This window comes from Barbus barbus, assembly GCF_936440315.1.
Source record: "Barbus barbus genome assembly, chromosome: 38".
Lineage (NCBI taxonomy): Eukaryota > Metazoa > Chordata > Actinopteri > Cypriniformes > Cyprinidae > Barbus > Barbus barbus.
The window spans coordinates 26,947,201-26,966,821 of record NC_136716.1 but is presented as its reverse complement, the minus strand read 5'-3'; the positions used below and the strand labels follow the sequence as shown (position 1 = coordinate 26,966,821).

The 19,621-nt window shown below is 43.7% G+C and overlaps 2 protein-coding genes across 3 annotated transcripts in view; both read left to right on the top strand.

Annotated features, from left to right (window-relative positions):
• LOC306857603 (paladin-like) overlaps positions 1–8,979 on the top strand; it is a 69,825-nt gene extending 60,846 nt beyond the window's left edge. Inside the window, exon 20 of one of the 2 annotated variants that reach the window (XM_079397622.1) lies at positions 8,386–8,979. In XM_079397622.1, the coding sequence (XP_079253748.1) occupies positions 8,386–8,535 (150 nt within the window). In that variant the 3' untranslated portion in view covers positions 8,536–8,979. The remainder of the gene's footprint in view (positions 1–8,385) is intronic. The other variant, XM_079397623.1, reaches the window with a different exon arrangement.
• Positions 8,980–19,309: 10,330 nt separating this feature from the next.
• The window catches only part of LOC306857495 (A disintegrin and metalloproteinase with thrombospondin motifs 14-like), a gene marked incomplete at both ends in the record, with an annotated part of 61,917 nt that continues 61,605 nt past the window's right edge, over positions 19,310–19,621 (top strand). The window contains one exon of the mRNA XM_079397473.1: positions 19,310–19,388. Coding sequence (XP_079253599.1) covers positions 19,310–19,388 — 79 coding nt within the window. The remainder of the gene's footprint in view (positions 19,389–19,621) is intronic.

Below are 19,621 nucleotides of genomic sequence, written 5' to 3'. Positions count from 1 at the left end.
AAAAGGGCGACAGGTGCATCCACTCATCAGGTTTTCCGCTGAGGAGCCGAGAACGTGTCCCTGGCAACCAGCGATGGTTCGAGATTGTGGCATGGGGACATAACGTCTCCGTTCCCTCCATCAGGGAACGAGGGTTACGTACGTAACCGAGACGTTCCCTATCTGTCGGTCACTACGAGTTATGTCGTGACGACATTAGGGGTCTATGGAAAGCGCCACAACCTGAACCCCGTCACGACCTTGTGGCATGCAGATGTTGACAAGCTAGCGCGTGACAGACAAATGCGATGCGAAGGTCGCAACCTTCCCGTCGCCCCAGCGCAAATTCGCTAACCTTGGTGCCCGCAGGGACCACTGAGTACATTGCTGCTGGAGATAGCCAAGCCGCTGTTCCTTTCCCCAGAAATCGGAAGGGATTTCGACCTTCTATGAAAGATTGCTTCAAGTCTTTCCTGTTTGTTGTTACAGCCCGGCAGTAACGACGGGGAAGCGAGCCTTCCGGAGAAGGGCGCTACGGAGGCCACACCCTGCCCGAAGGGAGGTAACGTGTGGAGACACTGGTATGGACTGGCCCAAGCCTGGGGCAGTGCTACATACGCCTGGACCCTGGGGCAGATCCTACCTAGGAGAAGGGAGGAAGGCTGCCAGCAGGGCCTGACAGAGCTCTGTCAAAGGGAAGACACGGGTTTACCATGAGGGAAACCGTACCGTGGATGAATACACGTGTGGGATCACCCGAAGGGAATCAGGCCGCACGGGCACCTAGCCGAGTACAGGGGCTGACCGGAGACCCGGGCAAGCTAACACCGGTACTGGGCCTGGCGTCAGACTGCTCCGCCCAGCCTGACTGCCGGGGGTGCTGGAGGAACTCCGCCAGGGTTCGCCGTTCGGGGAACTAACTGGAGGAGAGAATAGGCGCTCGTATCCCCGGGTAAGGGGGAATGGCGCAGCAAGCGTGACACCGGCCAACTCTTCCCGCCACTTACCTGTTACCCAACACACGGGAAGAGACTGGCTCAACGCGGAGACTGTAAAATCTCGCGAAGGTGTTCGGTGTCGCCCAGCCCGCAGCTCTACAGATGTCTGCCAAAGAGGCGCCGTGCGCCAGCGCATAGGAGGAGGCAACACTCCGTGTGGAGTGAGCCCTCACCCCGAGGGGGCACGGCTCGCCTTGGGATTGGTACGCCAAGGCGATGGCATCCACTATCCAGTGGGCCAACCTCTGCTTGGAGACAGCCTTCCCTTTCTGCTGACCTCCGTGGCAGACAAAGAGCTGCTCGGAGCTTCTGAAGCTCCGGGTGCGGTCCACGTATATGCGCAGCGCTCTTACGGGACACAGCAACGCCAAGGCTGGGTCTGCCTCCTCCGAGGGCAGTGCTTGCAGGTTCACCACCTGATCGCGGAAGGGCGTGGTGGGAACCTTGGGCACGTATCCAGGCCGGGGTCTCAGGACAACGTGAGAGTAGGCCGGCCCAAACACAAGGCACTCTTCGCTTACCGAAAATGCTTGGAGGTCCCCGACCCTCTTGATGGAAGTGAGCGCGGTCAGGAGCGCTGTCTTGGCCGACAGGAATTTCAGCTCGACTGAGTCCAGCGGCTCAAAGGGACCCCTCTGAAGTCCAGCCAGGACAATAGAGAGATCCCAGGAGGGCATCAGGGGTGGCCTAGGAGGATTTAACCTTCTGGCACCCCTCAGGAACCTCACGATGAGATCGTGCTTCCCCAGGGACCGGCCGTCCACTGCATCGTGATGGGCCGCAATAGCAGCCACGTACACTTTCAAGGTGGAGGGCGACAGCCTGCGCTCCAACCTCTCTTGCAGGAAAGAAAGCACCACTCCAATCGTGCATCTTCGGGGGTCCTCTCGACGAGAAGAACACCAGTCCGCGAACAGACTCCACTTCAGTGCATAGGCTTGCCTAGTTGAAGGGGCCCTAGCCTGAGTGATGGTGTCCACCACAGCCTGTGGCAGGCCACTCAAGTCTGCCGCGTCCCATCCAGGAGCCACACATGGAGGTTCCACAGATCTGGACGCGGGTGCCATATGGTGCCGAGCCCCTGAGAAAGAAGGTCCTTCCTCAGAGGGATGCGCCAGGGAGGGGCTGTCGCGAGGAGGGTGAGTTCCGGAAACCAGGTCCGGGTGGGCCAATATGGCGCAACCAACAAGACCTGCTCCTCGTCCTCCCTGACCTTGCACAGCGTCTGTGCGATCAGGCTCACTGGGGGAAACGCATACTTGCGCAGAGCCCGAGGCCAGCTGTGTGCCAGTGCGTCCGTGCCGAGGGGGGCCTCGGTCAGGGAGAAATACAGCTGGCAGTGGGAGGACTCGCGGGAAGCAAACAGGTCTACCTGAGCTTCCCCGAATCGACTCCAAATCAGCCGGATCGTCTCGGGATGGAGTCGCCATTCTCCGGGGAACGTGAGCTGTCGTGAGAGCGCGTCGGCTGCACGATTGAGCTCCCCCGGGATGTGGACGGCGCGCAGCGATTTGAGCTGTGACTGACTCCAGAGGAGGAGATGGCGGGCGAGCTGTGACATGCGGCGTGATCGTAGACCCCCCTGCCGGTTGATGTACGAAACAGCCGCAGTGTTGTCCGTGCGGACCAACACGTGCTGGCCTAGAAGCAGTGGCCGGAACTGCTTTAAGGCCAGATGCACTGCCAACAGCTCTAGGCAGTTGATGTGCCAAAGCAGTCGAGGCCCCGTCCAGAGCCCCGAGGCTGCCTGCCCGTTGCATGTAGCGCCCCAGCCCCTGCTGGAGGCATCTGTTGTGACAACAACATGCCGGGACACTTGTCCTAAGGGCACCCCGGCCCGTAGGAAGCAAGGTCTGACCAGGGGCTGAAAGAGCGGCGACACGACTGTGTGATGGTCACACGACGTGTCCCGCGGCGCCATGCCCATCTCGGGACCCGTGAGTGTAACCAGTGCTGAAGTGGTCTCATATGAAGCAACCCGAGCGGCGTGACTGCGGCTACGGATGCCATATGCCCCAGGAGCTGCTGAAACTGTTTCAGCGGAACCACTGTCCTGCCTCTGAAGGAACTCAGGCAGTTCAGCACTGATTGGGCACGCTCGTCCGTGAGACGTGCCGTCATACTCACGGAGTCTAACTCCACACCGAGAAAAGAGATTCTCTGCACAGGGGAGAGCTTGCTCTTTTCCCAGTTGACCCGAAGCCCCAACTGGCTGAGGTGCCGGAGCACCAGGTCCCTGTGACCACACAACTGTTCTCGCGACCGGGCCAGAATGAGCCAATCGTCGAGATAGTTGAGGATCCTGACGCCCACTTCCCGTAACGGGGCAAGGGCGCCCTCCGCCACCTTCGTGAAGGCACGGGGAGACAGGGAGAGCCCGAAGGGGAGGACCCTGTACTGCCATGCCCGCCCCTCGAACGCAAACCGTAGGAACGGCCTGTGTCGAGGGAGAATCGAGACATGAAAGTAAGCGTCCTTCAGGTCGATCGCTGCAAACCAATCCGCGGACTGCACGCATTTGACGATGCGCTTCTGTGTCAACATCTTGAACGGGAGCTTGTGTAGGGCCCGATTCAAGACTCGCAGGTCCAGGATTGGCCGGAGGCCACCGCCTTTCTTGGGCACGATGAAGTAGGGGCTGTAAAACCCCTGCCTCATCTCGGCTGGAGGGACCGGCTCGATTGCACCCTTTGCCAGAAGGACAGCAATCTCCTCGCGCAGGACAGGTGCATCTCGGACTGCCACCGAAGTCTCGAGGATGCCACTGAACCTGGGAGGCCGCCTGGCGAACTGAATCGCATAGCCGAGTCGAACTGTGCGAATGAGCCAGCGAGACGGGCTGGGTAGCGCAAGCCACGCCCCCAGATACCGTGCAAGTGGCACCAAAGGCACAATCGACGTGCCCGCAGTGGTGCAGCGAGGGGGAGTAAGGTTGGATGGAACAGAAGGCGGTGCGTTCTGACTCATCCCCACAAAACTCCCTGAGTCCCCGGGGGGACTGGCTAGAGGTGCGCGGGGAGGCATCGCGTCCCCAGACCGCACTCTCTTGGCCACTGGCAATATGGGTCTCGGGTGAGAGTGAGGAGGCAGTGCGTCGCACACTGTCAGCCCGCAGACCTGGGACTTTCGTCGCCCGGAGAGCGAAGTCAGTCGCCGTGCGCAGCTCCTGCATCAACCCCGGGTCGGGACTACCCTCGTGCATTTGTTTTAGTGCCTTGGCCTGGTGAACTTGCAGGATGGCCATGGCATGCAGGGCAGAGGCGGCCTGGCCCGCAGCGCTGTAAGCCTTGGCGGCGAGTGCGGCCGTCAGCTTACAGGCTTTGGACGGGAGACGCGGACGATTCCTCCAGGTGGCGGCGTTTTGCGGGCACAGGTGCACCGCAACCGCTCTCTCCACCTGGGGAATATCCACGTACCCCCTGGCCGCCCCGCCATCGAGGGTAGTGAGGACGGAGGAGGGAGACGAGCGGCTTCTGGCCGTGAAAGGGGCCGTCCACGACTTCGTCAGCTCCTCATGCACCTCCGGGAAGAAAGGCACCGGGGCAAAGTGCGGCCGCTGGTCGCGTTTTGCGCCGATGAACCAATCATCCAGCCGCGAGGGCTCGGGACTGGGCGGTCTGTTGACCTCCAGCCCGATACTCACGGCTGCCCGGGCAAGCATGGCCGTCAGCTCTGGGTCCGGATCGGCAGTGGCGACAACACCCGAGGGGGGCAGCCCCGCCGATCGTTCATCCTCAGAGGACGAAAGCCCATCCCCCGATGCCGCGATCGACATCTGATCCTCGGGCGGCGCACCGAATGAAATGCTGGCGGCCCCGTGAGGCGAACCAGCGAAATCACTCGGGAACCGGACGGAACAAGCGCTGCGGGAGGAGTAAGAGGTCCGTGGGGACGTGCCCGGCGGAGAAGCTCTTACCGTCACCCTCAGATCTCCCAGAGCGCCAGCCGGCGGTCCTCTGCTCGAGCCAGAGAGACCGGGACGGGTGGCGGCAGAGGGTGCCAATCCTTTCAGAAAGGAAAGGCGAGAACGCAGCGTTGCCATGTTCATACGCCCACAACAGGCGCATGACTCATCCACAAACGCATCTTCAGCGTGCTGGATGACCAGACACTGAAGACAACGCTCGTGACCGTCATCCGAGGACAGGAAGCGACCGCAACCAAGAGAACACGGACGGAACGGCATCTTTAAAAAGACGCGAACCGCCCAGTGTTTTAGAAATTTGCTCTTTCAGGTGAAGTGCCCAGGGGAATCGCTGCTGCAGGGACACCGCTGTCTGCACCGTGACGCCACCCAGGAACAAACTCTTTTTTTTTGAGGCAGAAGGCTTTGTGGAGATCGCAAACTTCTCATCCACTCGGCTCCGAAGCAAAAATCTGATGAGTGGATGCACCTGTCGCCCTTTTATACCCGTATGCACGGGGAGTGGCTCAGGTATGCAAAATCCACTAGCCAAATTTCATTGGCGTTTTCTCTTATCAGAGGCAGTCGGGGCTTCCAAGTAAATCCCCTAATGTCGTCACGACATAACTCGTAGTGACCGACAGATAGGGAACTGAAGGAAGCAAATAGTCTGAGAAGATCCACTCCACACTTACTCATTGAACGCCATGGGTGTTTACAGTCTCTCTGGCTATATACAAAATCCCCGGTAAAATCATTGGCACTGACTAGAAATAGGATCAGATTACTTCATGGATGTGATTTATAGTAAATGTAAAAAAAAACTAAAAAATAGCTTTTATCTATATTTGGATTGGTTTTTATTTAAATAATTTTGTGTTTTTGCCATTTTTACTACATTTTATTTCAGTTTTAGTTATGTTGAGCATCAATTTAAACTGAATAAAACTAAAAAGTGTTATCTTGGCATCTAGCTTAAAATAGGGGTAACACTTCACTTCACTTCACCGTTACTGTATATATAATGAATTATAAAAGTATTAATGCATTAATTATGCCCTGTAATGCATTGTGTGATCTCATGAATAATTTTAAACACAGTATCTATTCACTGTTATACTTTTAGAAAGTAAAATCCATTGAAACACAACAAATATTATAATGCATTTTAATTTTGGTGACAATTATTTATGAAAAGATATAATGCATTGCAATGTACCTTTTATTATGCATATTTTCAAACAAGGCTTTGTCAAGCCAACATTAAAGTTTGTTTACAAACTTTGCACATCTAGTTCACTCTGTAACACAAGTTCAGTCAGTTCCTTTGTGAAATGCATTGATAATCCAGATGTGTTAGTTCTGTAAATGTGTGTCACTTTCATCACTCTGCTGTGAGTGTCCAGGTGACCGGGTCATCAGTCAGCCGGGGTCAAGGGTCAGTGCTCTGACCTCTCTCTCTGTTATGCCACACAAGCCAGAACATTCGAAGGGTGTTTGAGGTCTCAGAGGTCGATATACCATAGTACAGATCTCTGTTTATACTGTATGTGTGCTTTGATTTACCCATTGGCGACAAATGATGCTTTCTCTGTTATGAAAAGGAAACGGCAGTCAGGATGGGCTATTAGTTCACCCCAAAATTAAAACTCATTTATTTCAAACCTGTATGACACGCTTTTCTTTTCTTTTCTTTTTTTTGGGTGAACCATTCCTTTAAGGTCATGTGATCAGCGTTTGAGGTGATATTGTGTGTTTGGCAGGAGATTTACAGCCGCTAATATCGTGTGTTTGTCGGGATTTCTCTGGTTAAAGAGCAGCAGAGGGTGACTGATGGCGTTCTGCTCTCATAACATCTGCGATGTCTCTGCTTTAACTGCGGCTCTGTGTTTGTCTGCACTCGATCCTCATTGTGTCCAGTGTTTGTTATTTTTATAGCTGCCGCTGGGAGTCGATCCAGATCCCGTTCGCACCTGGCGCAGGGAATCATGGGTACCTCGAGTGTTTAATACCTGAATCCTGCTGTGCTTCACTGCATAAACTCTCATTGATGATTGTTTCCCTCAAATCAAGCCAGATGCTCCTCAAGACAACACAAGATATGCAGCTAGAAGAGGGAAGCTTGTCAGAAGCGTTTATATGTCTGTGTATATCGCATTACTAAGCTATCGCCAGTGTTGAGGAAAGTTACTCCATAAAATAAAAAGTAACTAATTGCGTTAGTTATTTTTTATGTAAAGTAATGCGTTGCGGTACTTTTTGTCAGCTAGACTGGGCTTGCTTATTTGTTTTTAATAACAAAAAACCCAAAAGTTATATTTTTGGCAAGACTAAAGGCCCTTTCACACCAAAAGTAAAGTTAATATGCCTCCGGCTGAAGGAAGTGCCTCTGCACTTACTCCCAGTTTCTCCCAACACAGGGACAGGAGAGCTGTCAGTCAATAAATGGGAAAACTGACTGATAGACAGACAGATGGTTAAAGACATATGGATAGAAAAACATTAATATAGATAGACACAGATATATACTTAAATGGAGACATAGACAGATATATAGTTAGACAGCTAGATAAATATATACAGTTGGATGGGTAGATTCTGCAGACAGAAGGATATGTAGTTCAATGGATAGATATATAATCAGACAGATAGATAGACGGGCAGATGGACATATAGATTGATGGATAGATATTTAGTTGGACGGATAGGCATATATATTCAGACAGATAGATTGACTGACAGACGGACAGATGAATGTGTAGTTAGATGTATAGATGTATAATCAGACAGATGGATATATAGTTAGACGGATAGACAGACAGGTGTGTGTGTGTATACCTGTGTACACATAGTTAGATATACAGTTACACGGTTAGATAAACAGATAGATATACAGTATATTTGGATGTATAGATACTGCAGATAGATGGATGCATAGTTGGATAGACAGATATATAATCAGACAGACCGATAGATAGACTGACATACAGATAGATGGATAGATAGATGGATGGATAGATGGATAGGTGGATATATTGTTATATAGTTATATTCACAGACGGATATATAGTGTGACAGATCAATAGACAGACGGAGGGATGGATAGATAGATTCTGTGTGGGTTGTGATCTTGTAGTGCTGGTTTTTGTGCTCATCTCATTCTGTGGTCTTGGCTGGTTTCAGCTGGTTTTACTGCTCGGTTTGGGCTGCTTGTGTCAACAGAGCCCAAGTAAACCCGGCCGGCTGTGCTGCTTTTTATTGTGTGTTCTTGTGTCACCGCTTGTTCACCCCGTCATGACCAGATGTCACCAGTTCACCGGCTCAAACCATGCCTAGCGGCCTCTCAGGAGCCAAGAGCCGGTCGGGCACCGCTACAGATTCCTGAGTCAGAATACAGACTGAACTGGCCACGTCACACAGAACGACCGAAGTCTGAATGAAGCACAATCCTGATCTTTGATGAACTTTCTCTCATTTGTTTCTTTGTGTGTGTTTTGTGTTCAGGTGGCAGCTCAGGCTGGAGTTTATGAGCTGTTGAATCAGTTGGGCTTCTCTGAGTTTGAGGACCTGAGAGACTCAACCCTCTGTCGACTCCGTCACCGCTGGCAACAGCAGAACCGCCACGGGCTTCCGTTCAGAGGAGAATTCATCTGAGAAACGCCGGTGGAATCAGCAGTACTCTTGGTTATTTGCAGGATGTCCACCTGTTTTTGACCAGTATTTGAAGAGTAAAAGACTAGATCTTAAACCCACTGTGAGGAACTTTAATGAGAAGACGAGATGATGACGATGTTGCATGAATATTCATGAGCTCTCACCTGTGGATGCTCGTTTGTTAATGCCATTTCTCTTTCCGAAACCTTTCTTACATCTACATTTAACCTATTTTTAATTTAACAGGACACTTTTTATGTCACTTTTAGCTTAGGTGATTATTTGACGTGCTCTTGCTTGTATAGTTTATTCACTCTGTTCTTTTTTAACATTTGAAGGCTGCAGGAACTGTGATGTTTGTTTATAAATGAGCGTTTTTCACAAAGACTTTCATAATGACAGTCTCCATTAAAAATATTTTGTAACAGGAATGTGTTCATTTATTGACTGCTGAATCTGACTAATTTTTTTTTTTAAAAGAAGCTTGAAGGAAAAAATTGTATTACTGAAATAAGCATGAACTGAAATACAATATAGCTTATTTTATTCAGCTAGACCAAGACGATTTAAAAAAATAAACTAAAAATAAAACTAAAATTTTAAAAATAATAAAAAAGTATGTGTACACGCATAATTGAGGACCTGAGAGACTCAACCCTCTGTAGTCTCCGTCACCGCTGGCAACAGCAGAACAGCCATGGGCTTCCTTTCATAGGAGAATTAATCTGAACAACGCCGGTGGAATCAGCAGTACTCTTGATTTATATTTTTAGTTTATTTTTAAAGCTATAAGAAGATATAATAGTATAGCAATAATAAAAAATAAAAAAAAAGAATTATCTTCGATCATTCTGCATGCTTTCTGTTCATTTCTGCTCTATTTTTAGAGAAAAAAGGAAACATTAAGTTTATTCATGTAACTTGAGTAAAGAATTGTAGTTGGCAGCAGGAAGCATCTATACTAGTATGCACATGCATCAATCTGGGTCTTTGCACATAAACAGCTATAACTTAGTCCTTGAAGCATTTGGCATCTGGAGTTGTCCTGCTGTATTCTGGGAGGTACGGAGGAGGACATGCTTTGCATCATGGGTAGGATTAGACTCTCATTAGAGGGGCTTCAGAGGCTTGTGGTTTTTAATTGTCTGTGGAAAAGTGGAAGAGAAGAGCCGAGCCGAGTACTCATGGCCTGAAAGGGGGGTATTTTCTGTGATGTCATCGTGTGGTTGAGCTTGGATTCTGTGCAGAGACAAAACACTTGCGGCTCGAAGCGAAATACACTTCAGCAAAACACAAAGATAACATGCTGAATATAAATGACTGTATCAATGCACTGGTGAATTTCCAAAGTCAATCCTCACCCAGTACTAGTGATAAATAATAAAGCAATGAGTGATTCCATCACTTGCTCAGCAATGGATGCTCTGCAGTGAATGGGTGCCGTCAGAATGAGAGTCTGATAAAAACATCACAATAATCCACACCACTCCAGTCCATCACTTAACATCTGGAGAAGACTAAAGCTGAAACTAATCTAGCATTCAGACGTTGCTGAGACATTCCTCCAAATCTGATGAAGAAACAAACTCATCCAAATCTTGGATGGCCTGAGGGTGAGCATTTTCAGAAAATATTCAGTTTTGAGTAAACTATTCCTTTAATAAAAGATAATCAAATGTAGTTTTCACCTGCTGGATCATAGAACAGGTGAAAAATCCCACATATGCATCAAAAGATGGCAGAAGATCACAGAGAATCTCCTCACTTAAGATAATACAAGAAACAACCTGGCAACCACACAACATCATGGCAGGTAAGCACCACTTTCTTCAGAAACTTCTCAAGTTCAATCTTGCAATCTTTGATAAAACATTGCCACTCAATTGTCATTTATTTTGTGCATGCTTCTGCTGTCTCAGAGACAAATGTGATTTCTCCTGGTAGCAACATTTCTTGCATGCTATTAAAAGTATTGCTTACGGCAACTCGCTGACATAAAGGATGTGATTTTTTTGTCCTGTGGTTTCAGAGGAAGTCCTGCTGCCATGCAAACATGAGACTAATGTCTGTGAGACGTGCCGGCGGGTTCTGTTGCAGCTTTGGGGTTTGTAAATATTTGCTGATACACATAAAGTCATGTAAACATGTTCAGAGCGGTTTAGATGAGGATGTGCTGATTCAGCCAATGACAAAACACCACCTCAGCGATCGTGGTGTTCTAGATCAGTGCTTCTCAACTGGTGAAGAGCAGGAGAACAATGCAAATGATTCAGTCCAACAAACCATGTAATTGTGTAGTTAGAACAGCTAAAACTTTAACACTTTTAAAAAGGGAGAAAAAACTTTTTTTGTTGTTGCTGGTGTCAAAGGTTATGCATCAAACTCTATAGTTTTGTTTTGCAGAATCATTTTGGAATTGCTTTAAGTCCTGAAGCCAGATGAGAACTGCTTTATAAAATCATATTCATCTGTCCGTCCGTCTGTCCTCTAAAATCTTCTGGGATAAATACAACCCAGCACTGGGTGAAATATGGACAAACTCAGCGACTGGGTTGTTTTGACCCAGCGGTTGGGTTAATTGATTATCTCAACCTCTGTAGTTTTATTTAACTCAACTAATGTTTAAAAATGCTATATGGCTGGCATAAAATGAACCCAAAATAGGTTGTAAATTAAAAATCAGACACATAATTCCTAGAGGCATCAGCAACGATCAAAAAGTTTATAAAAACATTTATTAAAAAGCAATTTAAGTAAAAAAAAAAATTATTAAATGTTAATTTATTGAACATACTAATAAATGTTCATTTCTATCCTATTTTGGGTTCATTTTAAACTAGAAATATAGTAATTTCTAAGCAATAGTTGGGTTGAATAAAACATAAAACTACCCAGAAGGCTGGGTTTAAACATTTAACCCAAGACCGGGGTCAGTCCATATTTCACCCAGCGCTGGGTTGTTTTAACCCAGTATTTTTAGAGTATATATGAAGAGTTCAGATGCAAAAGTGCCATTTGAAATTTTCTTTTAAAATGAGCATTTTATCAGGCTTATGTGTGCAGGTTTAGTCATTTCACTTTAATGGCCATGAATAGGTTGTTTAAAGTGTAATAACTGAACATAAACATATGTTCTAATTTCAGAAGAAAATTTCAGGTGGCACTTAGAGGCTTTTGCATCTGAACTCTTCATATGTGTGCACATATACATATATATATATATATATATATATATATAAACTCAATTCATGTGTATTAGTGCTGATTCCTCAGTAAGTTTCCCATCCTGCACGTGGATGAACTTCATCTGAGGAGCTCGGGAGGAAAACACATCCGTCCTTCACCTCCACACGCTTTGAAACACAGATACTCCAGATCTCTGCTCGCTCTCGGGCTTATCCGCAGGTACGGAAGTTGTTCAGGGTTTTATCACATCGTGAGCCTCTTAGATGAATGAAAATGAAACCAGAGAGCAGCAGATTAAAGAGTTTCGGTGCCAGAGGAGAGTCTGGCTGAAGTTCAGCAGAAGCAGCAACCTGTCTCTCTTCCACTAGAACTGGGACGGCAAATGTCACGTTCACACCAAGAACAAATTCTCACGCTCTTTTAAGTTGGGTGGATTCTGATTGGCTGTCGAAGACAAAAAATTGCTCTGGAAAAGCAATTCCAACGATATCATTCAACTTTATCGTTATTGTTGTAATGTTTATTAATGTAATCATTAATAAACTGCTATATTCTCATAGAATTAGAACAGTTTAATTAAAAATGTGTAGTTATCGTCGTTGGTGTAAACAGGCTGTTAGACCAATGTTTTGCTATTGAATAGTTCAGCTAAAATGTAAATTTAATCACCTTCATGTCATTGTTTTTTGGGTGAACTCTTCCTGAAAGTAAGGATTCAATGAAACATCAGTGTTCCTTTTATCACGGTCATTTTGTTGTTATCCTATATACATATCAATATGTCTTGCTGAGAGGCTGATCTCCAGTCTTTTATCCTTCTAATAACTAATGTGTTCCTCGATTATGTTCCAGGATGGAGTAACTGTGCAGTAGTGTCTCCGTGGAGAGTGTGGCCTACTGTATCTGACTGCATCTGCAGACAAGCTCTTCTGATGCGGCGCTTTGAAATGCCTTCCAGATCCTCTGAGATCCTCTCGGAGCTGAAACCGGAGCCGGAGCTTCAGAGAGACGTGAAGAAGAGGCCAAACAAAGAGCTGCATTGAGAGGCGAGCTTCCCCTTGCAGACGACGATGGCTAAACCTCCTGCGCTGCTAATTAAAGCTTCAGCTGTCACTCTTTGACATCTTTGCCATTAGAGAACCATATTCATCCAGGACCAACACTGATCATCTCTGGCTTTAATTTATCACACTCTAAAATACTTTATAGGTTATGTAGAAACACAGCGGCTCACTTACAGCACCGGTGATCTGACACTTATTAGTGAAACTTAAAATAACTAACTTAAAAGGTCAGTGTCACTTAAGCTTCATTAGCATAATGAATTTACATAGTTATGTCACGCTGTCATTTTCAGGAGCTCTTTATAATTAACTTGAACTTACATTATTTGATAGATTTAACTGCACATAGCTTAAAAATAGAATGTATAATAAATTATTTTTAATGTAATTAAAATAAAAAATACATTTATTAATAATTTCATAAAAAATAAGCATAAAGCTATTGAGCTCCATGTTTATAGTTTACACACATTAAAACTAAAATCAGAATTAATAAATAATATTTGATCATCATGTATTGTATGTCTTTTACTGATGGTGCTGTAATTTGGTTTAAATTTTGTATTTTTATACTGATATGCAATGTGCATTTTAAACAAACAAACAAATAAATGTAATATTTTTAATATATTTAATTAAAAAAATATGTTTGTGTTAATCTTAGTTACTTTCATTTATTATTATTATTGTTAATAATAATAAAAACAATAATAATAAAGTAACCATTTTAATTAAACCACAGTTAAATTAAGCTTTAAGTTGTAGTACCTGTTGTAAAAAAAAAAATTAACGACAAGATTAACCGTGGTTTTACTACATTAACAGTTTATCTATGTTTTTTACACATATCAAGAATATAATATCAGCCGGTTTGCATGTGCCTAATTACCAACATTAAAATGCTTGCTTTTATGGAAAATTGTGTAAATATGTTTCTGTTCAGCCCTCTTATGTTGTCACATTGCCTAACTTTTAATAATTTAATCTTTCTGAGGTCACACTTAAGGGAGTGAAAACATACTTATAGACTTAAGTATTTCTGTTGGGGTGACTGATTACTAATTTAATAATTGGCCTCTGAAAACTCATGTTTGTTGATGCCAAATCTGAATATTGGGTGACTATCGACTTTTTTAGTTAGTTTGAACTTTTTCTATCCTCTTTGATCAAATGATACAAATCAGTCTCATAATAACTTGAACAAAACTTCAAGTAATATTGAAATTATTGAGGTAATATTGAAATTATTATTGATAGAATTTAAGTATCTGCTGAAAGTGTGTTTTTACCATTACAGAGTTCAAGAGGTTCAGAACCTGCAGACGTACCTGAACAACAAATGTGGAGATGAATGATAATAACAGAGAGAAAACAGCATCACTTCTCTGCTTCTCAAGCGCTGTTTTATGCACATTCATGTGTAAAATATCTCACAAGAGACGGTGGAGAGCTGAGGGAAACCTGGTGCTTTAATGAAGGACCGTGTGTAAAAAATACAAAATTAAAACACATTCACTGAAAGATCAACCGAGACTGAGAGAGAAAAGAAACATTTCTCAAAGCAAACATCACAGAAGTCTGTTCATTCTCAGCACAGAGACTCCTTCACCCAGATATCACACTATAGAGACTGTGTCTGTTCCCGAACTAGAAAATACAGAAAACATCCAAACCAAAGAGTAACAATTTACTTGATGTTCAACAAATAAAAAACAGATATAATACAGATGAACAAATGATAAAGCTTGGCTTATTGAATATTAGATCCCTTTCTACAAAAGCACATCTGGGTGGCTAAGGTGGCATCGGAAGAAGAAAGAAACACTAATATTAGCGTAGATGCCATTCTTCTAACAATGAAACAAGTACATCAGGTGTTATGGGAAGTGTTCCCGGTTCCGGTTGACCTGATTAATGCAGCCTAACAATCCTTTAACGGATCTGAATTATAGAAATGCGTTAGTGTATTATGTGTAAACCAGGTTAAAGAGATGGGTCTTTAATCTAGATTTAAACTGACAGAGTGTGTCTGCTTCCAGAACAGTGTTAGGTAGATTGTTCCAGAGTTTGGGCGCTAAAAAACGATCTCCCGCCCGCAGATGATTTTGATATTCTAGGTATTATCAAATGGCCAAAGTTTTGAGATCTTATCGGACTATAATGCGATAAGAGCTCACTCAAATACTGAGGTGCCAAACCATTCAGGGCTTTATAGATAGTTAGCAAGATCTTAAAATGTATCCGATGTTTAATAGAGAGCCAGTGCAGTGTTGACAGAACCAGGCTAATGTGGTCATATTTCCTGGTTCTAGTAAGAACTCTAGCTGCTATATTTTGAACCAGCTGCAGTTTATTAAACACGCAGAGCAACCACCCAATAAAGCATTACAATAATCTAACCTTGAAGTCATGAATGCATGAATTAATGTTTCTGCGTTTGACATTGAGAGCATAGGTCGTAATTTAGATGTATTTTTAAGATGTAAAAATGCAGTTTTACAAATGCTAGAAACATGTTTTTCGAAGGAAAGATTGCTATCAAAAAGTACGTCTAGGTTCCTAACTGATGACGAAGAATTTACAGAGCAGCCATCAGACAGTGATCTAGGTTATTACATGCAAAAGTTTTTGGTCCAATAATTAACACCTCTGTTTTTTCAGAATTTAGCAGTAAGAAATTGCTAGTCATCCAGTTTTTGATATCAACTATACATTCCGTTAGTTTTGCAAATTGGTAAGTTTCATCAGGTCGCGAAGAAATATAGAGCTGAGTATCATCAGCATAACAGTGAAAGCTAACACCAGGTTTCCTAATGATATCTCCCAAGGGTAACATGTAAAGCATGAATAGTAATTGGCCAAGTTCTCACAATTATATTCCTTCTTAGAGAAAAATGACATCTGTGAGGATTTCCAGTCAGGATTTAGACCAGGCATCCTCAAATCTGGCCCAGTCCTGCAGAGTTTAGCTCTAACCCTAATCAAACACACCTGAGCTGCTAATCAGAGTCTTCAAGATCATTAGAAAATCACAGGTAGGTGAGTTTGATCAGGGTTGGAGCTAAACTCTGCAGCGGATTGGCCCTCCAGGGAAGGATTTGAGGAACCCTGATTTAGACCGTATCATAGTACTGAGACTGCTCTCATTAGAGTTACAAATGACCTGCTTTTATCATCTGATCGTGGTTGTATCTCTTTATTAGTGCTACTGGATCTTAGCGCTGCGGTCCTCACTATCGACCACAACATTCTTTTGAATAGACTAGAAAACTTTGTTGGCATTAGTGGAAATGCATTAGCATGGTTCAAATCGTACTTATCTGACCGCCATCAATTCGTAGCAATGAATGAAGAGGTATCATATCGATCACAAGTTGGGACACTTCATTTCCAGCGATATCGTCGACCTGATTGCAAAGACACTATTTAAACTGAACTGAGCTGGACGATGACATCACTGAATTCAATAATGAAATGCCTTTAACTGAAAACTGAGTGTTTAATCTTGTCATTTTACATTATTGACACACTATTTTCCTATTTTGATATTGTGCAGTTGCTTTGACACAATTTGCATTGTTAAAAGCGCTATATAAATAAAGGTGACATGATGCTGTCTCAAAGCGATAGTTCAGTCAGAATCATTTACTCATATGCTTTGCAGTACAAAAGAAGATGATGTATTTTTGTATCCATGCCGTGAGAATGAATGGCATCCGATGTTCACAGTTGAAACCTGTGTTTGGGTGAAATATCTCTTTAACAAAGCTCTGTTTGAACGTTGAAGCGAGTTTAAAAATCGATGAAATGTGAAGGTTGTTCAGGCCTGTTGTCCTCTGAATGCTTCACAGCGTTAAGGACTGAGTGATTGTTAGATAAAGCTCAGCTCAGCAGTATTAAGAGCTTTTATCACCCACTATGGGACAATTGTATGAAATAAGGCTTTTAACTATCATTTTTCTATGATAACTGATTGATTAAAGCTCAGCATGCAGCGCTCTGAAATCTGTCATATGTTCATATGTGATCTTTTATTCAGTAAATGTTATTCCCTGCTGTCATTTTCTCTTTATATTGGCTTCAGTCTTCATACTGTGACTAATAAATACATTTCCCTGCTGGTTATACTCTGTATAATTGTGTACGTGACAAATAAATCTTGAATAAATGCAAACGTGTTGCTAATCTTGTAAATGTACTTCAGAATGATGGCAGGAAACTATTTTAGCTGCTTATTGACAGTGGACTGTCAGATTTCTAATACAAAGAATGGTGGAAATGTCTGTTTTTAGATTTTAAATTGTGTGTGGCGTTTGAGCGGGTCCCATGTCAACTTCTGGCTCAACCAATGGCATGAGTTTGGGGCGGGACTACGTGTTTAACCGACCAATGACAGACGGGGGGAGTGTTTGGGGATATCGGTTTGTCATAATTTTTGCTATTTTATTTGGTGATGACACACTGAACCAGACGAAGGCTGGACATTTGCTCATGTCTGAGCTCATCTGAAAGCCTGAACAGTTGATTTAATCTTTAGAAAAAATATTGCATATCTATTTTTTGTTGAGTATCATATTTGACCCATTAGGCTTATATAGTCTGATATAGTGAGAATATGAAGCTCAATTTTATTCAGAGCCTCAAACTGAGCAAAAATATGCAATTCGCTGTACATGCTGAAATTTATATGATGAAATTCTGATGCTTGTGATGTAAATCACTGAGCTCTTTATAACAGTAGGGCAGATACTGACATACAATGAAATAAATATCAGTCATCAGTCTATATCTCCAATAATATGTCATGATTGAAATGTTCCAAACATATAATGCAATGCAATCCAATGCTGATTGAGAGATGAAGAAATAAACGCTCCTCAGAAGAGATGTTTTGGAGGCTTGTGAAGATCATTCCTCCGCTGAGGAATTGATTGATGGAGAATCAAGTAAAGCCGAGCTGCTTCAATCTAGGAAATATAACAAAAATCAGTCAAAAAAGACACGTGAAGCTGAAGCTGGACGTTTGTACATTAAGTACGCACACATTAAGTATCATAAGTATCCTTATAAACACCATAAAGTATCATTAGACTTGTAGTGCTACTGATCTGGTGCTTTGCAGTATGAATTTTTGCATGCAAAAGAGCAGAAAGAAAATAGCATGAGATGGGAATCACGTGAAGGTCAGTAAATGATGATAAAATGTTCATTTTGGCTGAACTATTCCTTTAATGAATGACTAACATAAAACCAAGCGATGAAGCTTTCCGGACCGTTTATGCTGGACTAAACAAGCATTATAAAAGGTTGCATGTGACTCAGTACAGCTGGAACAAGATGATTCTGCCTCCCTGTTGTACTTGAGTGCTTTAACAAGACCGGTTCACATCTGAGTCACACCTGCATCACGCTACAAACCTCCAGGATCTGCCTCACGAGGCCTTATAGGGGATGATTGCCTATTATCAGCCAATAGCGTGTGAGATCAGGGGATTTTTTTCATGTCTTCTATCTTCTGGGGAGCTGCTGGTCATCAGAAAAACTTGAATATGTGGAAAACAGCTGATTGTATGTGAAAGAAAGCGTTTTAACAAGTGGATGAGAGTGTTGCTGGATCGTTCTTGAGAATTGACTGATTTCTGATGGTAACTGAAGATTGTGACTTTTAAGCTCGTGGAAGGAGTTTATCATTCATATTGATGTTTTGGTCTGTCACTAATCCCAGTCTGTCCTGCAGCTCTGCTAATGAATTCAAAAACATGCAAATTGGCAGCAATGGTGCACGTGCTTCCTCGTCCAGTAGGGGGAGCTGCACTTCAAATTGATTTTAAATTATTTCTGGTCCCACATTCTTACTGTAAATATTAAATTGCACCAGTTTTTCTCTCCCCATAAAAAAAGTAAGATAACCTATTTTTCGCACATATGCATTCAGTTAATGTGCTAAAGTAATACTGCAAACAAATTTTAGAAACTTTTTTTTAAATTATCTTTTTTTTTTTGGGATAGTCAGATGGACTGTTTTAATGGAAACTAAGGGTGCATAAATGATGACAGAATTTTCGGTTTTAGGTGACTATCCCTTTAAATGACTTTTTCTATTTTTTTTTCCCACCAGTGTGTTTTTAAAGTATGAATGTGCGAACGTGTCCAACAAAAGCGCCACAGAGGCTTTCCAATGCACTAGACTACTTTTAACCATTGCATTCCCTCTGATTAAAAGCACATTTAACCATTTATGACCCACTTTTCCACGTGTGGAGCTTCAGGCGGTCTTGTCTCTTTCCCCTCTGCTCGAGCTGTCGTCATGAGCTCTCAGTGATGGGTTGTCCCATCTGAGTCCAGTCCACTTCAGTCCATCAGGACTCTGCAGAAACTCTGGAGTTTGAGGGACCCTCGCAATGCTCTGCAGTTCCGCGCAACTTTCTCCAACACACCGTTCCTCATGAACCGCGTCCAGGAGGAAAGTTTCCAGTGTACTTCCAGAAGAAAAGTCTCCTGCATTGGCTCTCACTGCCACAGCTATGGATTATATTTATCTATTCATGTACTGTACGATAAACCTCTTATTTATGGACTATAGACTTGCTGCAAAATCTCATGGTAAGAGAAGCTGGTTTCTATGAGTTTATCTTTGTTTTTAGTGTGAACAGTAAATACTTCACGAACTTTTAGCAAGAAAGAACGGGATAAAAACACTCCAATAAAATGAACTCAAGACCAAGTCGCCAAAATTGTGTTTCTACTGCGAATTTTGCATGCATGTCCATTTATATGTCTATAAACAGTTAACTTAATAAATTTTAAAATTCGTATTTTTTACATAAAAAGTTATA